The sequence below is a fragment of the Peromyscus maniculatus genome, chromosome 8 (assembly GCF_049852395.1).
Source record: "Peromyscus maniculatus bairdii isolate BWxNUB_F1_BW_parent chromosome 8, HU_Pman_BW_mat_3.1, whole genome shotgun sequence".
Classification (NCBI taxonomy): Eukaryota; Metazoa; Chordata; class Mammalia; order Rodentia; family Cricetidae; genus Peromyscus; species Peromyscus maniculatus.
Genome location: NC_134859.1, coordinates 74677162 through 74704875, shown reverse-complemented (window position 1 = coordinate 74704875; position 27714 = coordinate 74677162). Strand labels below are relative to the sequence as shown.

At 56.7% G+C, this 27714-nt stretch overlaps 1 protein-coding gene across 6 annotated transcripts; it reads right to left on the bottom strand.

The window, feature by feature from the left end:
* On the bottom strand, nt 1–27331 carry Tspoap1 (TSPO associated protein 1). 6 transcript variants are annotated; one of them, XM_076543089.1, is made up of 32 exons: nt 26071–27331; nt 25292–25399; nt 24928–25056; nt 24173–24352; nt 23441–23626; nt 22107–22184; nt 21935–22018; nt 21599–21688; nt 21316–21438; nt 20971–21075; nt 19182–19232; nt 18402–18422; nt 17546–17750; nt 16880–17052; nt 15675–15790; nt 15280–15389; nt 10586–11416; nt 10272–10423; nt 9600–9965; nt 9275–9514; nt 8488–8673; nt 7136–7978; nt 6439–6538; nt 6190–6341; nt 5433–5601; nt 4860–4931; nt 4447–4473; nt 4162–4265; nt 3991–4062; nt 3666–3770; nt 2996–3057; nt 1–1167 (listed from the first exon to the last, which is right to left on the bottom strand). In XM_076543089.1, exons 1-31 carry the CDS (start codon nt 26395–26397, stop codon nt 3028–3030), a joined length of 5535 nt encoding a protein of 1844 aa, XP_076399204.1. In that variant the 5' UTR covers nt 26398–27331; the 3' UTR covers nt 1–1167; nt 2996–3027. The 6 variants fall into 6 exon arrangements, with proteins under 6 accessions (XP_076399204.1, XP_015857261.1, XP_042138513.1 ...); XM_016001775.3 differs by having other exon boundaries at nt 4447–4476; nt 26071–27286; XM_042282579.2 differs by lacking the exon at nt 2996–3057 and having other exon boundaries at nt 26071–27286.
* Nucleotides 27332–27714: the final 383 nt, after the last annotated feature.

Here is a 27714-nt window from a genome sequence, read left to right as displayed (position 1 = left end):
TCAATTTTGTGAAAATAGACTTTATTATAATAAAATGTCTTTTTAAACAAATGCCCCCACCATCCCATACCCCTGGAGACCAGGGTAGGGTTGGGGGTCCAATCAAACATCTCCCACCACAGCAAAGGAAACATGCAAAGAGACTCGCCCAGACAAGGGATGAAGGATGGGATGGCTCGAGTTGGGGCGGAGAAACGCCACCCCCTCTGAACACGGGACGTATGAAAATAGCTGCATAAATCTGTCCTTTCCCTCAGCCCCTGGACCCCAACAGGGACTGGAAGAAAATGATGATGCAAAAGAGAAGTTGAATCCAATGAGCAAAATAAGGCAAACCCAACTCCTGCTCTCTGCCCCCTGGTCCCCTGGGTTTGGGGGATGGGAAAACACAGAGGCCAGGTGGCCTGGGCAGGGAGGGGGTGGAGCACTATGGGGCGGGGGCGGGCCCGCTTTGGCATGGCCTTTCTCCTCCCCTGACCTGTGTGGCGAAGCGGACGGAGGAGCTGGACTGAGGCACTGAGTATGTACATATATACATGGCTCTGCCCCCTGCCCCAGGGGACACTCCAGTGCAAACGTTCCTTCAGGGGAGGGGAGACAGGGGAAGACAGCCAGAGCCATTATTACAGGGGCCCATCTTGGAAGCAGGGAAGCCAAGAAAGGGCCAGCAGAGCGTGGTAGGAAAGCAGGAATAGACGGGTAGGAGAGCAGACTGGGAAATCCAGAGGTTCGGGTCCAGTCCTGATCTGACAGTGCTCGGTGCTTGGTTACTTACTCTGTGACTCAGCTCCCTCCTGGAAGAGTCTATCTAGAGGACTCCTCACTGAGGATGCATGGAGCCCCACCCTCGCCAGGTCCCCTGGAGCCCTCTGAGTGCCAGTGTTGGCTCAGAGCAGAGGAGTCCTGGACTGGCTGGGCTTCCTTGTCCAGCCACACAGTTGATCTGGGCCTTCCAGGGTCCACTTCTGCCTGCGGGGCCCGAGGACAGCTTCACTCTTTTCTGGAGCCCAGCTTTTTGAGGAGTTCCTTTCCTTTGGAGAGGAGACCCTGCTTCTTCTCAGCTATGTCCTGTGGCTCTCCCAGTTTGGTCCTGGAGGGACTTCCAGAGCTGAGGCCATAGTGACAGCCACGGGGCACCGGAGGCTCTTGGATGGTGCTTCCAGGGTCCTGGAACATAAGAAAGAGGGTAAGGCCAGGGCCGGCTCCCCCACATGCGTTTGCTCCTTCGTTCTTCTGTCACAGACCTGGCCACTGTCCCAGACACACACACACACACACACACACACACACACACACACACACACACACATAGACACACGCACACGCACACAGATGCACACCCATAGACACACACACACACATAGACACACACACGCACACGCACACAGATGCACACCCATAGACACACACACACACATAGACACACACACACAGACACACACATGAGACACACACAGCTGCACACACATAGACACACACACATAGACACACATACACATAGACACACACAGACACGGACACACAGCATGGACGTAAGGGAGATGGTGATGAGAACCCTGCTTAAGGAAGGACGTCTCATGGGACTCTGCTTTGTCACTGGCCCTGGGTGTACCCCGCTCCTTCCTGGGGTCTCACTGTAAGTGCCAAGCTGACCCACATGTCATCTCTCTGCCCGGGAAGGAAGAGCCAGGACAACGACACTGAGAGGGGTACCTGCAGCACTTTACAGACAAAAAGGAGGAGCATCCCCGTCAGGGCAGTGGACACAGTGCCCCAGGGGTCTCCAGAGAGCCGTGGCCCACTCCACGGAGAGAGAGACTGAGACTCTACCCTCAATGGCCGCCGAGGGGACTCTCGGGCAGCCCCTCCCTGAGCTCCTCCTGGCCAACCCTCCTCCCCGATCCTTTCACAATGCTGAGGTGCTCCTCCCGTCTCAAGCCCACTCAAGAAACTTAAGCCACAGGAATACAAGCACATGTCTGATAGTCTAACAGTTCGAATCACAGAGGACCAGGGTAGGGAGACCAGGCAGAGCTCTTTGGTGACCTAAGGCCAGGGAATCGGGCAAACAGGGTAGTCACCGGGAAGCTACTCCCAGCTGAACCTGGACCTGGGCACAGCCTTGTCAGCTCTTGCCAAACTGCATTTCCTCTCTTCTCTCCCTCCAGCCCCCACTGCTGCCAAGAGCCTGGCAAGCTGCTGGCCAAAACCAACCACAGAGCCCAGACCAGAGGCGCGAGGGCTGGGTGAGCAACCAAACCTGCCGCGGCTGCCACCACCGCGGCCCTGAGTGAGCTGGCAGAGGGGCAAAGGACAGCCGCAGACTGAGTCTCTGCCCAGGCCTAGAAGTCAATACATTTACAGCCAAGGCTCACGGCCGCCGAGAAGTCCAAGCCTTTCCCGGGAGGGAGAGGTGGCTGGGGAAACACGAAGAGGGTTCACCGACCCCAGAGAAGAATAGCTTGAGGATGCCTATAGATCTCAACTGTTCGAGCTATCTCTTTTATCCTCCAGCAGAGAAACTGAAGCCACAGGAATAAAAGCACATGTCTGATAGTCTAACAGTTCGAAACAGAGGACCAGGGTAGGGAGACGATTATTACTGTTGACATGACTGTGTCACCAATGATAATTGCCAATATTATCATACCGCAGCCATATGCTATCATAGTACCACTGAGTCACAACATGAAGGTCACACAATGTTCTATAAGCTGCATGCTACAGAACGTGAGGAGTCAGCTCAGGCACGATGTCATCTAGTAAGATGACATGCCATCCTGTGACAGCTAGCTGGCACTGCCCAGGGTAAGGGCGAGGTAGGGGGAGCGGAGATCCTACACCCACATTTGGCTCATGGCAAGATCTCCCTCCCCGATTCCTTGAAGAACGTGGAAAAGCCAGGTCAACTCCGTTTGAGACGAAGTGTAATTACTTTACGGTAAGGTGGGGATGGAGGTTTACATGAGACACGCGAGACAGTCCCCCCACTTACATGTTGCTCTCTCTACCAATATCTATCTCCATCTAGCACTGGTCTCTTCTCCTCCTCGTTCTCTGAGAACAGGGAACAAAGACAGGAGATGGGTTACCAACAGACCTGCACGCTCTCCGTCAGTCACCAAGTGGCCCAGGGACCTGGTGCCTCCTGCTTGACCCAGCCTTTGCGTTTGTGGCTACCGCACGGGGTTTCTGGTTGGAGCTTGGTCTCTTGGTGACCTTCCTGCTCTCTGGGATACTTAATTGTATCCCACCCACCCCAGGGAGAGGCACGTAAAGAGAACCGAGAAAGCTTGGCCTTGCAGGCCAGCTGGCTTCCAAAGGCACCTTGCAGGCAGGAGGACCTAGCAGGGTGGGAGCATCCTAATGACTGGCTGTTGGCAGGGGTCCTGTTCCATGGGGCTCCTCACTTGCATTGGCCCCTGGGTATCATCAGCTGGGTCAGATGGCCTGGGAATCAGGCTCTCTGCCATCACTGATCTGCAGACCGGGGCATATACTAGGTAAGGCTGGCCTAGTAGAACCGTATTCTGCTGGGGCACACACGGTCTTCCTCTGCATCATGGACTCAGCCTCTGAGAATCTCCCGCCATAGCATCCCTGTCCCAGAACACCCAGCAGGGTAGAGATGAAATGATGAGTTGGTAGCCCAGCTCCTCACTGACCTGACTCTCGGCTTGGGATGTCCCAGACTCTAGGCCATCTGCCTCGGGCCCGGGGCTCTCCAGGAAGTTGGATGGAACCAGGCCCCTTTGTCCATTCAGCTCCCCCTGAGGAGGAGATGCCGATGAGGTTGAGACAGGATAAGGTACCACCCCTGTCCCCTTGACCCCGAGACCCTGGGGAACAGCCTAAGGCCAGGGTCACCACAAGTAACCCAGCTCATCTCTCCGGCCTTCTGCCAGGATCTCTCACCCTAATGCCTGCCCAGCAGGTGAACCGGAGTATAATGGAGTATAATACACCTTCCTTCCCCCACAAGGATCTTACATAGTAGAATCCATCGTCATCCATGTTCCCAAACACAGTAATGACATCTCCTGCCCTGAAGGGCAGCTCTGCCTGTGGAGAGAGCAAGAAGCAGATGTCAGACCTGGAAAGGTTTTGTTACTCCACTCCCCCTCTCTGGGCATCATCCGGGCATCGTATGAAGGTCCTCACCTCCACATCCATGTTGGGGGAGTTCTCCCGGGGGTTGTAGTCAAACGCAGCCACCATAGGTCGGGAAGTTTTCAGAACAGCAGAATGGGGCAGCTTAGGGGGACCTGTAGAGAGGGGGAGAAGTTGCTCCTGAACCCCTCCATATACTGAACCCCCCTTCAACACCGAAGCCCTGTGGCCACCACCCCGAGTCCCCCACCCCTCCACTGCCATCATTCCTGACAAGTGGGGCCTCCCCACCCCCGTCTCTTTCCCCAGACACCCTTCCCAGAAATGGCTCCTCACCTGGACAGGGCTGTGGGCCTTCCAGCTCTGCTGTGGAGAGAATGTGTCTCTGAGTCCTGCCTGCCTTTCCCTCTTTGTCCCGGGCTGGGGTGGGGGTGGAGGGGGCAGACAGGATGCTCGCCCTCCCATGAAGGACACGGGAGGAGAGAGTCTCAGAAAGAGTATCAGCACTTCAGTTCAGTAGTGAACTGAGACCCAGAGCCAGTAAGCAACATGCTTCAGTGTGCCCAGAATTTACAGAGAGGACAAAGACCCCGCTGGCGGTGGGAGGTGGGGGGGGGGTAGTCTGCTTCAATCCCTTTATCTGCTCAAAATCCTACAGGTGTCTCTTCAGAGAGCCACGCACCGCCACCCCACCACCCCTCCGCACAAGTGGTCACAGGTACCACAAGGTGTGTGGGCCAGGGTCTTACCTTTCTTAGACCTGCGAGGCTTGGGGGGAGGTCCGGTCATATGGGCTGAGGAGTATACAGAAGGACCATTCCCTGATTGAGGAAGACAGATAGATCTAAGAGAGAAACTGAGGCAAGAGTGGAGGAATAGGCCAGCCTAGAGGCTCTTCCCAGGGTTCCCGGTCTTTGTTGTTTTCTTTGTAGGGCTGGGAACCAGATGCAGGACCTTGCACACTAAGCCAGTGCTCTAAGCCAGGCCCCTGGCCTCTGAGATTTCTGACCTTGCTCCTTTCTTCCTTTTTATTTTATTTTATTTTACGTTTCATAGTGAGCTCGTTTAAGGCCTGTACCTTACATCTGCAGTAAGAGCCAGGCTGACCCTCAGGACCTAAGTGACATCCTTGCCATCTCTTTAACACGCCATACCCCGGGGGCCGCCTGCAGGAAGGTGGGAGGCAGAGGCGGGCAGACCAGGCTTGAGCAGCTCTACTAAACTCAGGGCAAATGAGGCACCTGGAGCCACCCCCAGACATATGAATCTCTTAGGATGGGGCTGGGTTCAAACCAAGGGTGAGGGGCAGCGACGGGTCATACCAGAGGCCTCGGTGAGAACATCTGGGGGCAAGAAACCCCGCTGGAGCAGCTGCTGTCTCCCCGCCACACTGTCCACGGCCACCTCGGCCACCATGTTGCAGGGGATGAAGCCGATGCGGCCTCCACTTTGACCCCGGTAGAAACCATCCGAGTCTTTGTCTCCAAACACCTGGAAGCAAAGGCCGGCGGTCTCAATACTAGTTCTGCCCACTCCTTGCACCCAAGCCCTGGGTCCTGGTAGCACCCCGTTAGGAGCTGCAGGAGAATTCTGTCTTCTGAAGACTGGGCCAGAGGAGAGGAGAAACAGGAAAAACTCGGAACTAAGAGGAATTTGAGAAAAATCACCTCTGCTGTGCCCGCCTCCCCATCGCCCCAATCTGCTGTCGATATGGTCTTTGCCTCAGAGCACCCCAGACTGGATTTCTCCAGTGCCAGGGGAAAGCAAAAAGCTTCCCATCAACACTTGAAAGAATAATAAAAATGCCAATATTAACAAGCGAATAGTCCCCACCGCTGACCGTGTGGCAGGAAGAAGTGCCACGGGTACCTTGAATCATTCACTCTACAGGCAACTCTGTGAGGCAACAGAGACCCATTCTACCAAAGAGGAAACTGAGGCCCAGGGAGGTTCTACGCGGGGCGAAGTGGAAGAGGCAGGGTCCGAATTGCATCACCCAGCTCTAGCAGTTACGTTCTCTGACCCTCCCTATGCAAGAGGAGTTGGGGGAAGACAAGCGGCTGGCTGGAGTTGGTTCACCTTGAGGATCTGGCCCTCCCTGAAGGGCAGCTCTTCTTCTCCAGCATCAGGGTTGGGTGACATTGATACAGGGTCATAGTCAAACAGAGCCACAAAGACCCGCACAGGTAGGTTCTGATGAGCTGGTGCTTCTGGAGGGCTCCTCGGAGGGGCTGTGGAGGGTTGGAAACAGAGCCATGACCCGGTGAGCTCCATCCAAGGTGCAGAGAGGCTCCCTGGGACCTAGCCCAGCCGCTAGTAGGTGCTCACCCAGCTCGGTGGTACCAGGCCTAGGCACCCGGGCCCCTCTCCTCTGGGGTCCTCTCCGCCCAGAGTTGTCCTTCCCTCTGGACTCCCCGGTTTCTGTGGCCTGCAAAGAGAGGGCAGCAGAGGGCAGAGGTGACACACCATCCCCGCGGTGGCCCACGTGCCCCGGCTCCGGCCCCGGCGTCAGCGTAAGCAGCACAGCAGAACAGGAGCACAGCATTCCTCTCCAGGGACCTGGCCCAGCCTCGCTGAGCACCAGACACCCCCACAGTGGGAGGAGGGCAGGCAGGAGGCCCCGGGTCCCCAATAGATGAGTGCAGAAGTGGGGGCCTGAGGGGGCCAAGGAGAATGCGAGAGGACAGTCTCCCACTGGCATCAGGGCTGGTGACTCTCTGGATATGGCATCACAGTCAAGTGTCCTGAAGATAAAACTAGCTACTCGGAGGAAGGGGCCACCCTGCCCAAGGTGGCACGTGGTGGCCAATAGTAACAGAATATTGTGCATCCCAGTTCCGTTCAGCAGAAGCAGAGAGCAGTGGAATGTAGGTGGGGGGAGACAGGTGAGGGAGCCCAGAGGCCCAGCCCCACCTCTGCTGATGGAGGTGGCAGCGTGGAATGGGAGCGGCTGGTGGGCAGCAAGCAGAGCCACCAGGCGGCAGCAGGCAGGGGGGGCCGCCCAAAGCGGGAAGTGGGCACAGACCCGAGAGGGTGGCTCCTTGGTTCTGCCAGCAGCACAGCGGCCTCTCCGCTCTGGTTCCCCTTTCTCCCAGGCGGGGAGTCGCAGGTAGGGGTTGGACCCTGAATTGACCTTCAGGGGTCCCCTTGACCTTCCTACAGCTGCTGTGCCCCAGGACTCCCCATCTGTGGGGTAGCAGGAGCTAGTGATGCCAATGCCCCCGCTCCCCGCCTCCTGCTCATCCTCAGAATCATACTCAATGCTGATCTCCAAACACTTTGGAGAGAGGCAGCTGACCAAGCTGGATTCTGGAGCAGGGCCACGGGGACACCTCCGGGAAAGACCCGGTCGCCCTCTCCCACCAGCCTCCTGTCCAACCCTGACGCCCTCGATCACGGGGAGGCCGCCCCTCTCCCGTGGGGGGCCTGGCCGGGCAGCGGTCTGGGGCCCGCCATTGCCAAGAAGACGGCTGCAATGTTCTCGGGGATCCTGAGGTCGCTTGCGGCTTGGGGGCTTCTCGGGGGAGCTGCCTCCCCTCCTCCGGCTGTTTCCACCGGCTACGCCCAGCACATCCTCCAGGTGCTCCCTGGCCCCGGAGGGCTCAGGAGACAAGGGACTCGGGCCAGGTCCCTGGGGCTGGCTGCTGTCACCGTCCGGCCCTAGCAATGCAAGTTCGGGCTGGCTAGGGTCTTGGGAAGAGCTGCCAGGCTCTGACTTCTCCTGCCCTTCCTCCTCCTCCTCTTCCTCCTCTTCCTCCTCGGGGATGCTGAACAGCTTCTTCCTGGAGAGCCGCTGGACAGGCAGCTCCAAGATCTGCTCCAAGATCTCCTCCTCGCTGTCAGTCTCACAAAGGGGGTCGGGCTGGGGCTGGGAGTGGGGAGAAGAGAGCAGCGAGAAGAGAAGTCCACCAGGAAGATAAGAGGTCCGGGGCCTTGGCCCTCAAACGAGGACATGGGATTGGGGCCACACACCCAGCCCTCCCTCAGGTGCCTGCCAAGAGGAAAGAACCAGAGGGACAGTGGCTGGACCAGAGTCACACGCATGTCGGGGCTGAACTGAGGATGACATCGGTCCCTGCCGGGCAGGGTCAGGTAGAGAATTCTCCATCCCCTCCCCTGGGCCTCCTAGCACAAGGCTCTGAGAAGGCTTCCCAGGGCTAGGGTGCAACATGTGGGAGGCTGGGGGTGGGGAGAGAGTGTGGAAAAAGTGCCCCATCCCGCTCTGCCAGCAGGGCAGAGGCCCCGAGGTTCTTCACGTCCACTCTTTAGGACAGGACCCAGGCCACACACCTAGACTTGCTGCAGCAGCTGCCATGGGATTTGGTGGCCCTTGGAGGCTCGGGTCTTGGGCCCACCAGCTCCTCCCCACCCCATTACCTTGGCTCCGTTCTCCCTGACGCTGTTGCCAGCAACCTGCTTCTGGGGGGAACAAGGCCTGGAACCCAATTCCTCTTCCTCTTCTTCTTCCTCCTCTTCCTCCTGGATGTCTGATAAGTCTGAGTTACGGCCGTGATCTACAAGGGAATTCACCAGGCGAACTCCGAGCTCTGACATGTCTTCTTTCTAGCAAAGGCAAGACAGGTGCTTAGGGCTGGGATCCCGGTACTCTGAAGGGTAAGGGAGGAGGGTGATGGTCCACCTCAGCTACAGAGTGGGTTCAGGCTGGGCCAGGCTACAGAATGAGCCCTTGTCTCAAAATAGGAATGTCAATTTAAAAGAGGAGAGGTGCCGGGCGGTGGTGGCGCACGCCTTTAATCCCAGCACTCGGGAGGCAGAGCCAGGTGGATCTCCGTGAGTTCGAGGCCAGCCTGGGCTACCAAGTGAGTCCCAGGAAAGGCGCAAAGCTACACAGAGAAACCCTGTCTCGAAAAACCAAAAAAAAAAAAAAAAAAAAAAAAAAAAAAAAGAGGAGAGGTAAGAAGGAAAGACAGGAAGAGTCCTAGGCAGGGTCAGCGCCAGCCAGAATCAGAAAGGATCCCTTAACAGAGGAGGAGAGAGCCGGGGTAACGGGGAGAGTCACACAGGCGACGAAATAATATACAGCAGAGAAGCGGACACACCACGCAAAGGTATTGGAGCCAGGCCAGGGCAGAGGACAGGCAGAGGGGGCTGACGACGGGTAGGGAGTCGTCTTGATTCTACACGGCGTGTCTCCCACCCCTACCTCAGCTCTGAGTTTCAGCCCCGAGCCCAGATCTCCTCCATGGCAGGCCTCAGTGCTGGGCACCTTCTGGGCTGGCTCTCCTTGGGTGGAGCAAGGCATGGGGCCAGTCTCTCCTGAAGTCCACTCTACTTCCTGCTTAGCCAGGGAAGGAGCCAGAGGACCGGGGCCTTCTCGGCCTAGGGTTGGCTCGATTGCCCTCTTCTCCTCTGAGGTGCCCTGGACAGCTGCCCCAGACTCTTCCTGGAATGGATGGCGTTGAGCATGAGCCCAGACTCCAACCCCTCCTTCAGCGTGCACCTGCTTCCCACCCAACAGGTGAAGGTACCTGAGAGCAGGGAGCTGGGGGTTCCTCCTGGGATGCTTTGGACATCTCCATGGGAAGGCTTGCAGGGGAGTCTTGACTCCCAGCGGGGGCAGGATGCCGGAGGGGAAAGCTGGGATCCCCAAGTCCTGGGGAGACTGAAGCAAGGGCTGTTCTGGCCTCTGGGCTTGGTCGTGGTGAGAGACAGGACATCCTGGCTGGCTGGCAGGCAGGAGCCAGGGCGGGGGCAACAGGGGCCGGGATGGAGTCAGTGGACTCGCCATGGGGTGACGTAGTGCGCACAGTCACCTCATGGCAGGCCTGCAGAAGCTGCAGCTGGGACACCTCCACCAGCACACTGCCTGCTGTGGGGGAAGCCACCTCCATAATCTGTAGGGAAGAGAGGAAGCAGGGGAGAGAGGCTAAGAGAGCCCAGCGTGAGGTCAGGATGGCTGGCTACTGGCGTTCTGCCGGCGTTTCCCCAAGCCCTCTTCTCAGTTCTCCTGACCACGTGGTTTCAGAGTAGAAGCCATCCAATCCTCCATGGGCTGCCAAGACCCACGCTCTCCACCAGTTTACGACACGGTGCCCAAAGGCCAGGGGCTGAGGGTCTCTGCCAGGCCGGGAAGACAGGCTTCTGGAAGGACCTACACGCTGCCCCTTGACTTTAAGCAGCTGGAGTCCCCCAAGCCATACCTTCTGCCCATCAGCATAGATGGTGTAGCCTGTGACCCGGACACCGTTGGAGGTACCAGCAGCGTCGATGGTGACAGGGAGCCAGCTGATCATCAAGATTCCAGGAGAGGGCCCTGGTTCAACCTGTACATCCAGTGGGGCATCGGGTAGACCTGGGAGATGTGGGGCACAAGAAAAAGCAATGTAGGGCTCTCCCTGACAGAGATGGTAGCCGCATCTCTGAGAATGCAGACAAAGCCAGTCTTCCCAGCCATGAGCACTCACGCCTGGCTCTCCTGGGGTTGGGGGGGACATCACTGTCCACACCGACATACCTGCTGGAAGTGTGGTGAACTGCAAGGTAGCAGCTCGCTGCTCTGGTCTCTCCCAGCCTGGTTCCCAAGGCCCCTGCGATGGGATCTGAGCCTCCACTCGGGCCTGATAGAGTGTGCCAGGCCGCAGGTGACCAAAGGTTGCCCAGTAGGTGCTGGGGCGGGCGGGTGGACACTCTTCTCCATTGAGGTAGATGGCATGGGCCAAGTTGCTGTTCCCCGGGACCCAGGTGATCTCAGCAGTTGTGGCCGTCAACCGATGGACCCGGAGCTGGCTGGGCACCACCCCAGCCCCAGCCCCCACAGCCAGGCAACAGCGCAAAGGATCTGAGCTGCCCCTGCTGGTTAGGGCCTGGACAGACACATGGAGGGGCCCAGCTCGCAGGTCCATATTTTCAAGAACAGCCTTGGGGGGCACCCCGGGCCCCAAGGCCTGACGAAGTTCCCCGTTGACAAAGATATGGAAGCCGCGTAGATCTACTCTCTCGGGAGGCAGCTCCCAGGCCAGCACCACACTGTGAGCTAACTGCTTGAGGACCGTGAGATGGCGGGGGTAAGGCACAGCCAGAGACTCGCCCAGTCCCTCTGGCGGGGGGCTCAGACTGAGTTCGTCTCCCGCGGCCTCCTCCTCTGGTCTGGGCTGGCTACGTCCCCCGCTGCTCTGGCCCCCACTACTGCAGCCTCCCCCGCCTCCACTCAGGAAACTGAGTTCAGGACCCGAGCTATGCGACAGATCGGCCAGCTCCCGGGGGAGGGAGGTCAGGAGGTCGTCATCAGACACACGCTCTACAAAATTGGAGGGGACCAGGCCCCTTCGGCCATCCATGAGCTCCCCTGGCAGAGGGAGGGGCAGGAAAAGGCAGGGGAGGGGGAAAACAGACAAAGAAGCAGAGAAAAGCTCATCCGGTAATGCATTTTCTCAACGGCTACTTCGTAAGTACCTGGTTCCAGTCAACCTTTACCTGTTGGTGATTTTAAGACCGAAGGGCAATCAAGATTTTAATTAAAGAACTACTATAGGCCTTTGTGGGTGTAATAACAGGGTTTTTTTGTCATACAGGACAGTGCCTCTTAAATCTTAATGTGCATCTGAATCACCCACAGCTTTTTTGAAAAATGCAGATTCTTAGTAAGTCCACTCTGGGACATACTGAGTTTCTAACCAGCTCCCAGGTGATGCTGGCGCCGTAAGGACCTATGAAAACATCCACATTCTAAAGCAACGAATATCTAGGGGAAAATGTCATGATGACCACAATCCATTTTAAACTAGCTTTTTGTTTTCCACCTACAATCAATCAAACAAGTTGGGGTGCAGACGACTGTAAAACCCAGGTGTAGACATTCATCACACTGGCCTCGATGTTCTGTTTTGCTTTGTTCTCTTGTGATTTCATGTTGCCCAGGTTAGCCTTGAACTCACTGTGTAGCCCAGGATGACCCTGAGCTTCTGATCCCCCTCCCTCCACCTCACAAACACTAGGATAACAAATGTGTACCACCCATGGTTTTACGCAGTGCTGGGGATTTGAACCCAGGACTTTGCACTCGGTAGGTAGGTACTCTACCAAATGAACCACAACCCTAACACCTCTTGATACAGTCGACATATTTAGAAACTTTCATATTAAAAATCTGGGGGGGGGGGATATGCCTATAGTCTCAGCTCTCCGCATGTCAGAAGCAGGCAGATGGGAAGTAGGGGCTAGCCTGGATTACATGGTGGGAATCTATCTCAAGCATGAGGCTGGCTCATCAGTTAAGAGCACTTTCTTGATCTTGCAGAGGACTCAGGTTCAGTTCCCAGGACCCACATCAGCTTCAGAGACTGTGATGTCATTTTCTGGTGTCTACAGGTACACACACACACACACACACACACACCCGGATGCTGGAGGATAGGAAGCCCCTATCTCCAGTGATGCAGCCACTGGTGAGTTACTCATACACTAGTGGATGGCTTCACACCCATGCTCACACGAGTGGCCCTGGTTAAACACAGTGGGTCACACAGTGAGAAGAAAAAGACGTGAAAGTGAGATGGAGCCTTGGTAGAAGGGAGGGGGGATTGGTGGGGGTGGGGGAAGAAAGGGTATGCCCAAAATGTGCTGTATACATGTGTGAAATTGTCAAAGAATAAATCTATATATAGATACAGATACAGATAGATAGATTGTTTTTTAAGATCTGGGTACGCGTCTGTAATACAGCATGTGAGAAGTGGAGGCAGGAGGATCAGGAGTCCAAGGCCGCCCTGAGCTACAGAACGGACTGGAGGCCAGCTTGGGCTACAGGAGACCCCGTATCGGAAGGAAGAGAGGGAAGAGGGAAGACGTGCAACTGTAGTCGATTTCACTCAGGCCTGTGGAACAGGGGTACGGAGCCCCTCAACTTCTCTTTGTGAAAAAACGATACCCACAAAAGAGGGGGGAAACCACCTCATCAAAGAAGAAGTGACGGAGACAAGCATTTGGGGGGGCCTAGGAAGGGTCAGGAGCTCCAACCTTATGCCCAGGAGCACAGTGGGCATCAATCCAGGCAGTGACCAGTGTGCCTTTGTTAGGCAGGTCAGCCCCAAAGATGTGATGAATTTTAAGAACACTGTCATGCATTTAAGGGACATCAAAAGAGAAGAAGCAGGGTACACACGTGGCACATAAAGGGAGAAGCCACTCTTGGGGAGCAGACAGTGGGTGTCTATAGGGTCGCTCTGTGACAAAGCACAGAGCAGGCTGAGCTGCAAGTGCCAGGGGATGCCCAGCAGCACTGCATGCCCCTTCCCTCCTCTCTCTTCTGCTCGTATTAGAAGAAAAACAAAGGACACTTGAAGAAACAACAGGGATTCTCAGTAAGTTAATATCGTAAGGACCATAGTAGTTGAACGGTGGCCCCCCAAAATATGGCCATGTTCCCCAGTCGCTGGAACCTGAGAACTTTACTAATCTGGTAATACTCCTATGTAGATATAACTAAGTAAATATCTTGATCCGACGTTATCTGGGTGGGCCCTAATCTAACGACAAGCATCCTTATAAGAGACACACAGGAGCAACAGGGAGGAGGAGGCAACGTGACCGCAGATGCAGAGACTGGAGTGACGCGGCCGCAAAAAGTGAGTCAGAGGCCAGCCTGGTCCACATAGTGAATGCTAGGCTAGCCTAGGCTATACAGTGAGCCTCTGTCTCAAAACAAACAAACATAGTCCTGGAGACTATGTAATTTAAAGTCCAGTAAACTAAGGTATAAGATTTGTTTGTGCTTTTGCTGTCCCCTTTAAAAAACTGGTAGTGTGGACCTGGAGAGATGGCTAAGTGGTTAGAGCACTTGCCGCATTCTCCTGGCTGCTCTTGCAGAGGACCCAGGTTTGGTTCCCAGCACGCACAGGATAGCTCACAACCACCTGTACCTCCAGCTCCAGGGGATCAGATGCCTTCTTCTGTTCTTCTCAGTGCATGGACAGACATGCAGATAGGCACATACACATAATAAAAAAGTTTAAAATGTACGTGTGTGTGTGTGTGTGTGTGTGTGTGTGTGTGTGTGTGTGTATAATTTCTAGCATTTGTTCTCATTAAAACACATGACAGCCAGGTCTGGTGGCACAGGTCTGAAATCTCAGCTACCTAGGAGGCTAAGTCGGGAGGATTAAGAGTTCAAGGCCAGCCTGGATACAAACCAAGTTCAAGGCCAGTCTGGAAACCCTAGTGAGATCCTGGGTTAAAAAAGGAAAAGAGGGCTGGGCTTGTGCTACAGTAACCTGCACACAGGAGATCCTAGATGCAAACCCCAGAAACAACAAATATCAAAACAAACGAACAAATGAAGACACAAATTAAGTACCAGTCTCCTGGAAGCCGTCAGTCTGGCTCTCCAGCATCTACCCTTACGGGAAGTTCAGCCGTTTGGAATACAAAGGCATGTATCAGCACCCCCAGACGCTGCTCACAGGGCCCCGGGAAAGGAACTAGGCAAGCTCCAAAGCCAAGAGGGTGTTCACTCCGATCTGACCCATTTCCTAAATCTCCACACACAGCTGAGGGCTTTGCCATACTCCAAGCATACCTCCCCGATGTTGAAGGATGCGGCTCGGAGCACCAGCCAGGAGCACTCTGGGGGAGGCTCCTGCGGCCACTCACTCCGTCTGCAGGGCCTACCAGCGGCCCTAGTGTCAGTGGCAAATCTGCCTGCCGCATGCTGAGCCCTGTGGCTCCCTTCAGGACCTGGACCACTTCCCTGAAGCTCGCTCCTGCCCCGGCCCTGGCGCCTACCCACCACCTGCTCGGACCACGTGGGATCTGAACACCAACCCCTCCTCCTCCTCCTCCTCCTCCTCCTCCTCCTCCTCCTCCTCCTCCTCCTCGTATCTGACGGGAGTCCAGCACCCAGTGCAGACAGAGACCTAACCGCAACTGTCACTGTGTTAAATGGTGCCATTCTCTGTTTATTAGCACAGTTGATGTAGTCAAAGTATCCCGAGGCACTCATCCTAGCATCTGGACTTGTTAGAGACCCTGGCCTTCTCCAGGCCAGTCGTGTCTCTCTCCCCGCCGGCTGTCCCAAATCTCAGAGCAGCCCTTAGCTGGGTCTGAAAAGCTGGGGTGGGCGGAGTGTGCTGAGGGACAGGGCTGGAAGGACAGAGGTCTTCAGGGACAGGAAAGCTGGGAGAATGGACAGAGTGATCCCTACTACGGTCCTACCTTCAAAAAAGCCATCCTCATCCATGTCACCATAGATGTAGATGTACTCGCCAGCTGTCAGTGGAAGCTCGGCCTCTGGATTCTCGTTGGGACCCTCGAGGGGGTTGTAGCTGTTGGGAGAATATAGCACAGGAGGAAGAACGTGGTGGCTGGCATCTCACCTCCATACTCAGCTTCACACGCTCACACATCAAGCCTTTCTGGAGATGCGGTTACTAGCGTAGCCAAGTAGAGCGCTCATGGTACCCTCCTTGGCCCAACTGTGCCGTAAGCACGGTGCTTGGCCAGGACCCTTGTACCACCCTCCACTATGTCCAGGGCTCTCCATCTTCATGCACACCTGTCCTCTGTGCACCCCAGGGCTGTGAGTGGCAGAGTGAGCAAGGGGAACCTACCTATAGCGTGCTAGGAAGACCTGGATCCTGGCTCCTCCTGAGGGCCCCTCCGGAGCTGCTGGGAGCAGGGAGACACTGTCAACCTCCAGCTCCTCCACCTCACTGGCTGTGTCCACCTGGGGCAGGAAGAAAGAGTTGGTTCCTCACTAGGGTCTATGGTCCAAGGCCCAAAGCCAAAGACACTGCAGACAGAGTAGCTGGGACTTTGAGAAGGGAGCATAAAACATAAACTTCAAGGCCAGTGGCAACAAGGCCTGGCATTTCTAAACCAGATTTGAGACGGAAGGTCTGTGACACACACAGCTGTCCTAATGTTGGGGTGTGAGGACAACTTGGACCCAGGACTCGGGGAACCTGACTGGTGGCCAGGTCAGAGGGGAGCAGGCTTCAGCGACAGTTTGGCTCCCTAAAGCAGAAGCTCAGCGAAACATCTTAACTGTAAAGAGCTGGAAGCAAGCAGGCAGGGGGCCTGGAGACTCCCCCTGTTTTAGCCCTGTAACTGTATCTCCGGCTTCAACCCCACTGGAACTCAACGGCAGGGCCACTGAGGCAAGCCCAAGGCCAGCACCATCATTCCGTCCCACCAGGGGGCAGCAGAGGCCCAGGGCTGGGTTGTGCCACTTTCTGAAACCCTGGTGAGCAGGCTTGCTCCTGGCCAGACGCCTCCACTTCGCAGAGTTCATAGGTGATCAGAAGAGCTGTGAGTGGAGTCAGTAGTGACTACAGCGGCCACGTGTTGGGCATCTCCTGGGTGGCCCTCGCTGAGACGTAACCCTCACAACAATCTTGCAAGGCATGTTTGTTACCCCCCCCACCCCCCGCCCCAGGAAATCAAAGCCTTGAGACACCATGAGTGACTTTCCTAAGATAAAGCTGGGTTCTGAATCCAGGAATCTGTGCTCTTCCTCACACAGGCAACTGCTTCTTCCCCTACAGTCGCTCTTATGAACAGAGTCATTATGAGGATCAGGCGCCAAACTGTCTCCTCCACCCAGCCCAAGACTCTAGGGGCCTCCCTGGACCCCAGAGAGGTGCGGCTGGGTAGGCAGGCCCTGGAGAGCAGACTCCGCCTGAGCTCCTGCCCTCAAGAGGAACCCGCAGGCCTTCTACGTCCCAGCTTGGGATCAGTGGCCACCTAACTCCATCTACCTCTGCCCCTTCTCTAAGCCAACACCCAAGTCCAAAGTCCCTGGGCCAGCACTGACCTCTGGTGTGGGACATGACTTGGGGCTGTTGTGGATGGACTCCGAGCGAGACGAGTTGGAAAGAGACTCCACCTTCTTAGCCGTCCTTCGAGGGACTCCAGTAGGGGTAGCAAGAGCAGGCTCAGAAGATTTGGGGGTACAGCGTCCTGGGGAGCCCGGCGGGAGATCAAGGTCTAAAGAGAAGATGCCAAGTGAGCTTGGGATCTGAGGTCTGAGGAGGGACTGGAGAAATAGGGATCGGGTGTCTGGCCTTTATACCCAGATTTCCTAACAATAAGGGGAATATTTGGGGAGAAACTCACTGTGATCCATATCTATCTGAATCCTCAGAGCACTGATGAAGTGTATTGAGTTCTACCTGCTAATGGTTTAGGAAACTATCTCTTAGAGAGGTTAAGCAACATGCTAACTCCAATTGGCTGGTAAGAGAACAGAGCTAGGACCACCAGATCTGACTGACCTTTAGTTCTCCACTCTTCCTAAGACCCTGATACCGACTGGTAGGGTCCAACTCCCAGTTCGAGGCGGAACAGCGGCCTCGGATCTTGACTTCAATGAGGTATGTCTTTACCTTGCTGTGTGACTTTGGATGCCTGACTGGCCTCTAGTCTTGAACTCTAACCTTGCACTATACAAAAACCCCAAGGTCATTAGGGGAAAGCTTACCTTTGGGGCCGGACCCCTGGCAGGGCTGGGGGGTAGAGCAGCAGCAGTGAGGTGGAGGACGGTCCCCAAGGGCACCACAGCCCAGGGCGGAAGTAAGCAGGTCCAGGGGGCCTGGGTGCAGACGGAAGGCCTGGAGCTCCTGTGCCAGAAGGCTGAAGCGCTCGGTTTGGCTGCGGCACTGGCCCTCAAGCTCTCGAACCCGGGCCTGGAACAAGACCCGTTGTGATTTACCGGGCCTAGCAGAGCTGTGCAGCGCCAGCCAACTCCACCTAGGCCCACATCAGACTTTAGTTTACATATATGTTCCCCACCCCCCCAGCCTGAGCACCAACCCAGGGCACTGACTCTCAGACTCTGGCCGGTGCCACTCTTGCCTCAGAATACTTTCTAGGCCAAAGGGATTTCCTCAGCCCACCAACAACAACTCGGGAATGTTCTTAGCTCTGGCCCTAATTATTCTCCCATAGGCAGTGGCCCTGTCCTCAGAGAGGTGGGTGAGAAGTTCCATGGGAAACTAGGGATAGAATGAGCCCATTTTCATGCCCTTTCCTCAATCACCAAGCAAGCTTCTAGATCAAGGGCTCTCCCACTGACAAGGTCATAAGGAACATGAGTCAGTGGGTGATGAACGTCCTCCCGGTCTAAGACAACAGGAGGGAAGGCCCTGTGTCCGCCAAGCTCAGCTGCAGGTTGAGATGAGGGGACAGCCCATGTGTCCTGTATGCTCTCCAGATGTCTGTAGCGTTCAGGTCTGCCATCAGTGATGGCCCCTCTGTGGGATATCAGAGCTGGTCCCCTGAGGGAAGAGAGATGGGGGGGGGGGGCCCAGGAGGTGGACGGCATAAGTAGACTGTACCTGCATGGAATCCAACGTAGACTGGTAGGGGAGGAAAGCACAGAGAAGTCAGAACATTTACTTCAGTAACCCGGAGAGGGAGGGAAGCCAGGGGCCTCTGACAAACGGACACCACCCTGGCAGTGCCCTGAGCGGATGCAAGGGTAGGAAAAGGACATTTCAAGGTAAAAGCAGCCTCTGAGGTGGGTGGGTGGCAGTGGGGGACTACTGCCCAGACTCAGGAGCCCTGCCCGTGTGCCCCAGCCTAGAGATAGGCCAACCCTAAAGGGGTTTCCACCCAGCCTCATTTGCGGTCCCTCCTTCCGCTGTCTCCCGCTCCTATGCACCCCAAGTCCTTATACACCCCAAGTCCTTATACACCCCAAGTCCTTATACACCCCAAGTCCTTATACACCCCAAGACCCTATACACCCCAAGTCCTTATACACCCAAGTCCTTATACACCCCAAGTCCTTATACACCCCAAGTCCTTATACACCCCAAGTCCTTATACACCCCAACTCCTTATACACCCCAACTCCTTATACACCCCAAGTCCTTATACACTCCAAGACCCTATACACCCCAAGTCCTTATACACCCCAACTCCTTATACACCCCAAGTCCTTATACACTCCAAGACCCTATACACCCTAAGTCCTTATACACCCCAAGGCCCTATACACCTCAAGTCCTTATACACCCCAAGTCCTTATACACCCCAAGTCCTTATACACCCCAAGGCCCTATACACCTCGAGTCCTTATACACCCCAAGTCCTTATACACCCCAAGGCCCTACCTCCAGCAACTGCACAGCTCCTTCATGTTCCCGCCTGGCTTCTGCCTGCGCCTGCAAACAGGAAGACATGCTGGGAGGAGGGGGATGCTCAACAGAACCAGGTGGAGAGTGAAGGTGTGAGGGAGGAAGAGGGGGAGGGGCTGGAAAGACAAGGGGGGCAAAGAGTAGGGAAGAAAGGAGAGAGGGTCTGGGGAGCCAGAGGCCAGAGGGTTCCTCCCACCCGGAGCTCTGCCTTAAACAGGAAGGTGGAAGGGACGAGAAGAGGTGGAGCCAGCTGCGGTTTCTCTCCCTGGACATCCACCCTTCTGGTGGGTGGACCCTACCCTACCCATCTGTGGCTCTTTCTGATCCTCTTCTCTGTCCGCCCCCCGCCCCCCGCCGCCGCCCACCATCTTCTATCCCTTGGAATATCAAGGCACCCCTGGACACAGGCCTCTCTGCAGTCTTCTGGGCATTGGTGACCCCAAATACCTACAAGGGCCTCATAGCTCCAGACTCATGCCCAGTCGTCTGGGATGTGTCCATTTAAATGTTTCATCATACCACCTCAAACTTACCAAAAACAGAACTTGAAACTCAAGCAAGGTACCCTGTCTCCCAGAGTCATTGCTCTGTCCGGGTGAGTTTTTAATCAACTTGAAAGAGGGACTCTCAACTGAAGAATTGCCTTGACCAGACCGGTCTGTGGGCACGCCTGTGAGGCAGTCTTAACTGCTAATTGACGTAGGAGGGCTGAGCCCACTGTGGGCAGCAGCATTCCTAGGCAGGCGGCCTTGGGCTGTATAAGAAAGCTAGCTTACACCGGGGCGGTGGTGGCACACGCCTTTAATCCCAGCACTCGGGAGGCAGAGACAGGCAGATCTCTGTGAGTTCGAGGCCAGCCTGGGCTACAGAGCGAGATCCAGGTCAGGCACCAAAACTACACAAAGAAACCCTGTCGGGGGGGGGGGGAAGAAAGAAAGAGAGAGAGAGAGAGAGAAAGAAAGAAAGAAAGAAAGAAAGAAAGAAAGAAAGAAAGAAAGAAAGAAAGAAAGAAAGAAAGAAAGAAAGAAAGAGAAAAAAAAGAAAGCTAATTGAGTACAAGACATTGAGAGATCCAGTAAGGAGTGCTCCCCCAAGTTTCTGCTTCAGTTCCCGCCTGGACTCCTCCTCTCAGCGGTGAACTCTAACCTGGAAGTGTAAACCGAAATGAACTCTTTCCTCCTCCCCTAACTTGCTTTTGGTTATGATGTGTATCACAGCAACAGAATGGACTCGTCTGCCTTCACCCTTCACGTGCTGGGGGTGGGGACCAGATGAAGAGCCTCCTTCTCCCCAGGGTTCAAACAGACAAGGAGCGGCACAGAAGTGATCTCCCAATTTTATCCCCGACTGTATTTCCAGTCCACTCACTTGCTTATCGCCACTGTCACTTCCACCTCCCAGACTCCGCCCACAGCCCCCGACATCACCTGCTGGATGCTGCTCTCCTCATACCCATCCCGCCAGCCTGACCTTGTGACATTATGAGATGTATCATGTCACTCTCCTGCACAGAATCAATCTTACTTTTCTACCTTTTGTTTTCTAAAACAGGGTCACACCACATCACCCACTCTGGCCCCAAATTCAGGATCTTCTGGCTGGTCCACTGACTGGTCCGGAACCCATATTTCGTTCCCCGCTGTCTCCCCAATGCTTAGCATACAGTAGGGGGTAGGCCAAGCACATGCTTGTTGGATGGGTGAGCGCACCCCACCACTGGGGTTCAGCCGCCCAGCGTGCCCCCTTCCCCGGCTCCTGCCCCTACCTGCTGCAGCCTCCGGACCTCCTCCTGCTTCTCCTGCAGGCTGAGCCTCGCCTGCTCATGCTCCACCTCCAGCTGCTGCCGCCTCTGGGCCACCTCCCGCATGTGCTGAAACACAAGACTGTGGGTCAAGGTCGGAGCTTCCCACTCTGCCACGTCCACAGATGACGCAAGACCTGGGAACCTCAGCTACCATTTGCTCCACGGGCCCTCGGTCACAAAGAAAACCAAGGCTGGAAGTGACCAAGGGCTGGTGGCCCCAGAACCCCTCAGGCCCTGATGACACGCAGGCACGCACGCACGCACGCACGGCTTGTCCCACCTTCTCCACCCACACGAGCCTCTCACCTTCAGCACCTGCTCCAGGCTCTCCAGCTTGCTTTGCAGGCCCTGGCTTTTGCGAAGGGCTGAGTCCCTCTCCTGCTTCACCCCCCGGAGCTGTCCCTTCAGCTCTGCATTCTCCCACTCCACCTGGAGAGGGGGCACGGGGTGGGGGTGGGCACGGGTGAGCTTTGTCCCACCTGCAGCTTGCCAAAGGGGAACCGCTCCCTTCAAGCTACACCCCAAGAGGTGGAGGCCTCCGGGCCTCACTGGGGCGCATCTCTCTCCAGGGCCGCGGCAGAAACTGTACCTGCTCCTTCTCTGCGGCTCTCCCACTGAGCCTGGAGTTCTCCTCCACCAGGAGGGCATTCTCATTCTGGGCCGCTCTCAGCTGCAGTTCCTGTGGGCCAGGTCAGACAAGCTCTGAGGAAAGGGCTAGAATTCACTGTTCCCGCCCTCTCACATGAAGGACCCTGCCCTCCCGGGCGGGCAAGGCCTCCCATGGAAACCTGCAGTGGCCAGGAAAGGAAAGCTTAAGGACAAGAGGAAAGTGGTCTTCCTGAGGATGGGAGGATGCAAGAGGAGCTGAGGGAGCCGGCCTGGGAGAAAGAAGGGAGCCGGTGCCTGGGCGGCCTTGGGAGCTTACCAGTTCCTCACATCGCCTCTGTTTTTTCCGGGCTTCCTGCTCCAGGCTCTCACATTTCTTTCGCTTCTTGCTGAGCTCAGACTCCTGTGGGGGGTCAGAACCAAGGTCTTCTCCTGGGGAAAGGTAGAGCTGCCCACGGTAGGCTGCCTCCAGCCCTCAACCTAGGACTTACCAGCTGCTGCACCCTTTGCTGTCTCTCGGGTTCCCCTAGAACCACCTGTGGGCTGTCCACATCATCCTGGAGTATGGCCTGCGAATACCCAGGGGAAGAAGGGACATGGTACCAGAGAACAGCCTGCCCCCGGCCAGCCTACCTATGGGAAGATCTCACCACATAACCAGCTCAGCAATGACATCTGGGCTTATGGGTGAGGGGTGCTGTCTGCCCACCCCTCCCAATATCTCCAGCTGACGTGGAAAGATAAAGGTTGCAACCCTATATCCATGAGCCATAGTGCTTTGAGATCCCAGGCCCCACGTGTGCCCTGGGAGACGGGTCCTTTATCCAGGCCAAAGCTTTCCCTTTTTAGCTTTCAGCAGCCAGCGTCCTGCTCTGCACTCAATAACTGTCCTGGGTGTCCTTCCGTGACTAGCAGAGAATTAGGAGTCTGCTTGGATCCCCAGAGAGATATATATGTGGTGTTCCTAGAGCTGGGGTTCTGGGTCATCCTGTCTGAGCTTGGCCTAGAGTAGTGTAAACCTAGCCAGACCTCCTTGGCTTCCCCCAAGCCCACCCTCATCAGCTTCCCATTTATTCCTGCGAACTTTGGAGGACAGGTCTTGATGGGAGGTGCATCTTCCTCCATAGATCAGATTGAGGGGCAGAGTCTGAGCAAGCACCATCACCCCTTCCTGAAACCCCACCCCGCGAGGTTTATGTTACTATTAGATCCCTCCTCTCCCCGCCTCCCCCCAGGCTTCTTCCCTGGAGGCTGATCTAAAACGCTGCCCACCCAGGATGATGGATAGGAGCCAGGCCCCTAGATTCCGGGGCGGGGGTGTCCAGGCCCTCTGGACTGAAGCTGCCTAGCCCCGGCTCAGTGAAGGTCGCCCATACCTGGAACTTTGTCGTATGCACCGCCCCCCAGGGTAACCCGGGCCAGACCTGGCCCCTGGGCGGACGCGGAAGGGGGCGTCCCCTCTCTACCGCAGCTGCGGGAGGAGGCGGCGCGGGCTGGGCCCCGGGCGGCTGCCAGGGCAACCAGGGATTTGCGGCCGGGCCGTACCACTAGCGACACGGCAGGGGCGGCCAAGCTGGCCCCATGGGGCACAGGCCTGCGGAGGGAGGAACCCCGAAACCCCCAGGGGTAGGGCGCGGTGCAGGTACGAGCGCGGGAGTCTTGGACAAGTCCCCGCTCCCTAGTCGGGAAGGCTCCCTAGACCCTGGGAGAGCGTGCATGTCACCACGGGGGTCCCCCTCTGAGCATCGTGCAGGGGGAGATCCCCGGATTGCCCCGACCCCGCATCTGAGCACACTCACACACCTGCCCATGCGCAGGCGCTCACCTCTCCCGGGGCCCCCGGGGCCGGCGCCCCTACTCTGGAGAGAGCAGTGGGACCCGGGGACCGGGCTGGCCGGAGCGGCTCCCGCTGGTTGCGCAGGGCGATCTGCCTCTGCAGCCGCAGCACCTCCCGTTGGGACTCGCGCAGCAATCGGTCGAAGTCCCGCACATGCAGCCACTGGGGGCCTTCCTGGGGTGGGGCGACCAGGAACCGAGTCAGACCCAACCCCTGCCTGGCCCCTGATCATCTCCACCTCTCCACCATACTGGATCGTTTTGGAGGCGCGGGAAAGTGCGCATCTTCCCATGCGTATATGGTTGGTCATATAAGCATGAGTATGCAGCCACATGCCTCCCCTGGCTCGTGGGCAGACCTTCACAGCAACTCGTTCACTGGGCGCTCGCAGTGGGCCTGCACTGTGCTAAATGCTTGTGTGAACACTCCTTCACACAAGTGTGAACTATGTGTGGATTCCTACAGTCAGATCCACTGGCACACAGCTTCAAGCTTGGAGCACAGAAATGTCCAGGTCTGGGACTCACGGCTCCACCCCCTTCGATTCAGTCGCCTTCTCCCCTCTCCCACCTGGGCCGTTGCCAGGGGAACCTACTCCCCAGCAGCCGCCACCTCTCCGTTTCATTTGCATCTCATTAACATCTGGTCCACAGCCCACACTCTAGGCAGACATCCTTGTGTAGGATCGAGCAGGAAGAGAAAGCCAGGCCCCCTTCGCACCTTGCCCACCAGAGTAAGTCTGGCCTGCAGCTCTCTGCACTCTCGCTGCAAGGCAGCAATCTGTTTGTCCTTGGCCAGCAGCGCACTGGCTGTCTCACTGAGGTCCCGGGCTCGCTGGCGGGCGAGGGCCTTACGACACAACTCCAAACCGGATCCAGGTCGGGGCACCGGGGCACTCACCTAGCCAGAGGAGGGGTAAAGGCATCGGAGGGTGGTCATCCGAGGGCTGGAGGCACACCTCCCGCTCCTCATCTCCCAGGGGAAGAATTAGGATGAAACCCAGTCTGGGGCCTCAGAGGAACCGTATCCTCAATGAACCCCATCCTGGATCCCCAAGCGGGATCGAAAGCGTTAACTCTACATCGTAGTTTAGGCTCAGAGGAACACTGTTAATTCAGGGCTGCCACTAGGATGGGACTTCTCCCTGCCCCCACTCCAGCTCCGCACCCCAGATGAGCTCAGCAGGAGGCGGCAAACAGCTCCAGCACGTGTTAAGCCAGAATTCCACTCCCTGATGGCTCAGGAGCCTCCCCCATGCACCCCTTTCCCCTGATAGCTCCAGACACCTCCAACCTCAATCCAGGCCAGCATTTGTCCTTCTTACACGGCCCCTGGACTCCTGCTTTCCTGGGTAATAAGTCTATGACACCCAAGCCCCACTCCCTGTGGCCCAGCCTTGGTTCTCTTCCCAAGTCACCCAAGCCTCTACCCGGCAGTCTGTCCTCACCGCCCTCTACCCTGGAGTCTGTCCTCACCACCCTCATGTTCGTCTCCTGCAGCTTCTGGGCCCTCTCCTCCAGGCGCTTGGCAATGACCGCCAGCTCCGCGTTCTTCCGCTTGAGCCTCCGTACCTTCTCCTCCGTCTCGGGGAAGCTGCTTTTTCTCTGACAAGGGGGATCAGCCAGAATTGGACTGTGTGGGGAGCACCCCACAGACCCATTACTACTCCCCAGGCCCTAGGCTAGAGCCTGGGCACACAGTGAGATCCTCGGCGGGGCTAAGCAAGGGTCTTCCGGGTGTGGGGTACATGATGATGTCGCCCTTGGGTACCTCCCTCCTTGAAGAGATGTTTATGGGGTGATCAGGGTGTCCGGGGGGACCCCACTCTCCAGGCCTCACCAGCATCTGGTTTTCCTCCTTAAGGATGGTACAGCGATGCTGCAGCTCCCCCAGGGCCCTCAGCAGCTCCAGATTGGACCTGACCCCAAAGCCCACGGTCGGCTTGGCCTGTCAAATGGGGAAGGACCGGTACAGTGCCTCAGAAACCTACTCCACCTAGCCAGGGTCCTCCATGTGAAATAGCTCCCCTCTACAGTCCAAGGAGCTAAGGAGATTCTCTCTTATGTCCCAGGCCTCTAGAGAAGGGTACTGCCGGGACCTAAAGAGAAGGAGCATCCAGTTCTCCATGCCTTCCGTGGCAGCCCTGCACCACCACACACCATTCTAGGGGCATTTCCTGCTGTTCCTCTGTCCTTGCCATTCTGCCCATACCCTCCTGGGTGATGCCAGATCAGACCCCTTCCCTCTTCCTCTAGACATCCTGGGTCCCCTGCCCTCCCCTAAAGTCCTGCTTCCTCCAGCCTCTTCAGTAGATCACTTACACCCACCCACACTATGATCTTCCTTGACTCAGCCCAGCACTGAGCCCACCTCCACGCCCCCAACATCCCCAAGACCCCCCAAAACAGACAGGCTCGTGGAGGAGGAGACCTAACATAATCAGAGAGACACACACGCGCGCACACACACCCCGAGGGGCAGGGCCAGAGGGACACAGAATGAAGCTGCTGAGATTCCCATGAAGCAAGGACAGATCACATAGACGGACTCACAGCCAGGCAGTGTGGGGCTACAGGTTATGGCTGACCAATCTTGCAGCCCTCCTCAGCCCCCCTTACCTTACAAGCCTGCGTTTCCCCATCCTCTAGCCCGGAGCAGCTGTGTCCAGGGCTCTCTGCTTGCTGTCCCAGCTTGGGCAGCCCAGTCTCGGTTCCTTCGGGGTCGGTATTCCCAACAGGCCCGGGGCTAAGGGCTCCCTCCGGCTCGGAGCTCTCTTCAGACCTCAGTCCTCTAACCTGCAGAGGTGTCCGAGTAACCGCCATGCTTGGAGCAGCATCTCCAGGTTTGAACCCCTGGCCCTGAGTCCAGCACTGCCAGGCCGGCAGTGCCCACGGCTCCATGGCGCCGGGGTCTCCAAGCTGTGGGAGGGTTGTCAGTTGCTCCATGGTTTCCACAAGGGTCCCCAGAATCTGGACCTGGGGACATCACCCAGCCAAGTGGGGAGACTGACAAGGGTCATGCCAGGCTAGCCCCTTCTCCCTGTGAGCATTTGGCTTCACCGAGGCTCCATCGGAGAGAGGTTGGCTGATGTCTTCCCACCCAAGAAGGAGGCTTCAGAAGGTCTCAGGGATGCCAGACTGGAGCTGGGGGGTATGTCAGGTGTGTTTATTCATGGTTCTGTGTGTATAAGAGTGTGTGGGGAAGCAAAGGTGTCTCCTGTGGAGGGGACCGAGGGTGTGCAGAGGCCACCACCAGCAAAGCCCGGCTGAAGGTATGTGTATGCGCGTATCCAAGTCTGTCCCTGCAGGTCAATGATGTCTCATATGTGTTTGGAGGCTGGGTACCCCCACTTGTGTGTGTTGAGGAGGGTGGTGCTGTGTGTCCCCTGTCTGTGCCTATCTCGGAATTACCAGTGGTTCCTGCGTGGGGTGGGGGCTGTCTGTATTGCAGGGCTGTGGTAGTGTGTGATGCTGTCGCTGGTTCTGTCTCAGTGTGCCAGTGCTGTAAAGCCTGGCGTCTCTGTAGTGGTAGCTGTCTGTCAGTGTCTGGGAGTCTGGCCATCCATCATGACCCTCAGCTCGGATGGGGTCCTCGGGAGTTGCTGGGGGTGATCCCCAGTGGTCCAGTGTGGTCCTTTATCTCCAGCTCTTCTCTCCGCTGCCGCTGATCACTTGCTTCCTGGGTGGCTGGGCGGTCCTAAGGAGGCCTGGGTCGATGGGCTGCTTGCCTCATAGTCTCGGCCCCAGCTAGTCTCAGCTCGAGGGACTGCAGGGGTCCCTCACGGTTCCAGAGCTCCCCAAATGAGATGGTGGGCACGAAGGAGGGCTGAGCCTCAGAATGGGGTGGGGGGAGCAGGGGAGAATCATCAGCCCTCCCTTCCCCCTCCTCCTCCCCTCCTGCCCACCAATAGGAAGTCAGCTGCTGGTTTCCATGGTGATGGCGATGGACTGGTGGGCTGGACCGGCTGGCAGGCTGGCAGGGTCGGGACAGAGGGAAGAGCAGGTTCCTTGCTGGATGGCAGCTTAGACACACCGCGGCACCCCCAGCCCCCCCCCCCCCGCCATGTGGCCTCTTCATCCCCTTGACCCCACACCCCCCTCATCTTCCAGGGTGCAGAGGAAAGGAAATGGAGCAGTCCTCGCCTGTCAGGCAAGACTGATGGAGATAAGACAGTGTGACAGAGACCCTAGCCATACAGAAGAGCAGAATAGAAAAGATGGGATTTGGGATCAAACAAAGAAATAAAAGACTGAAAACAGGAA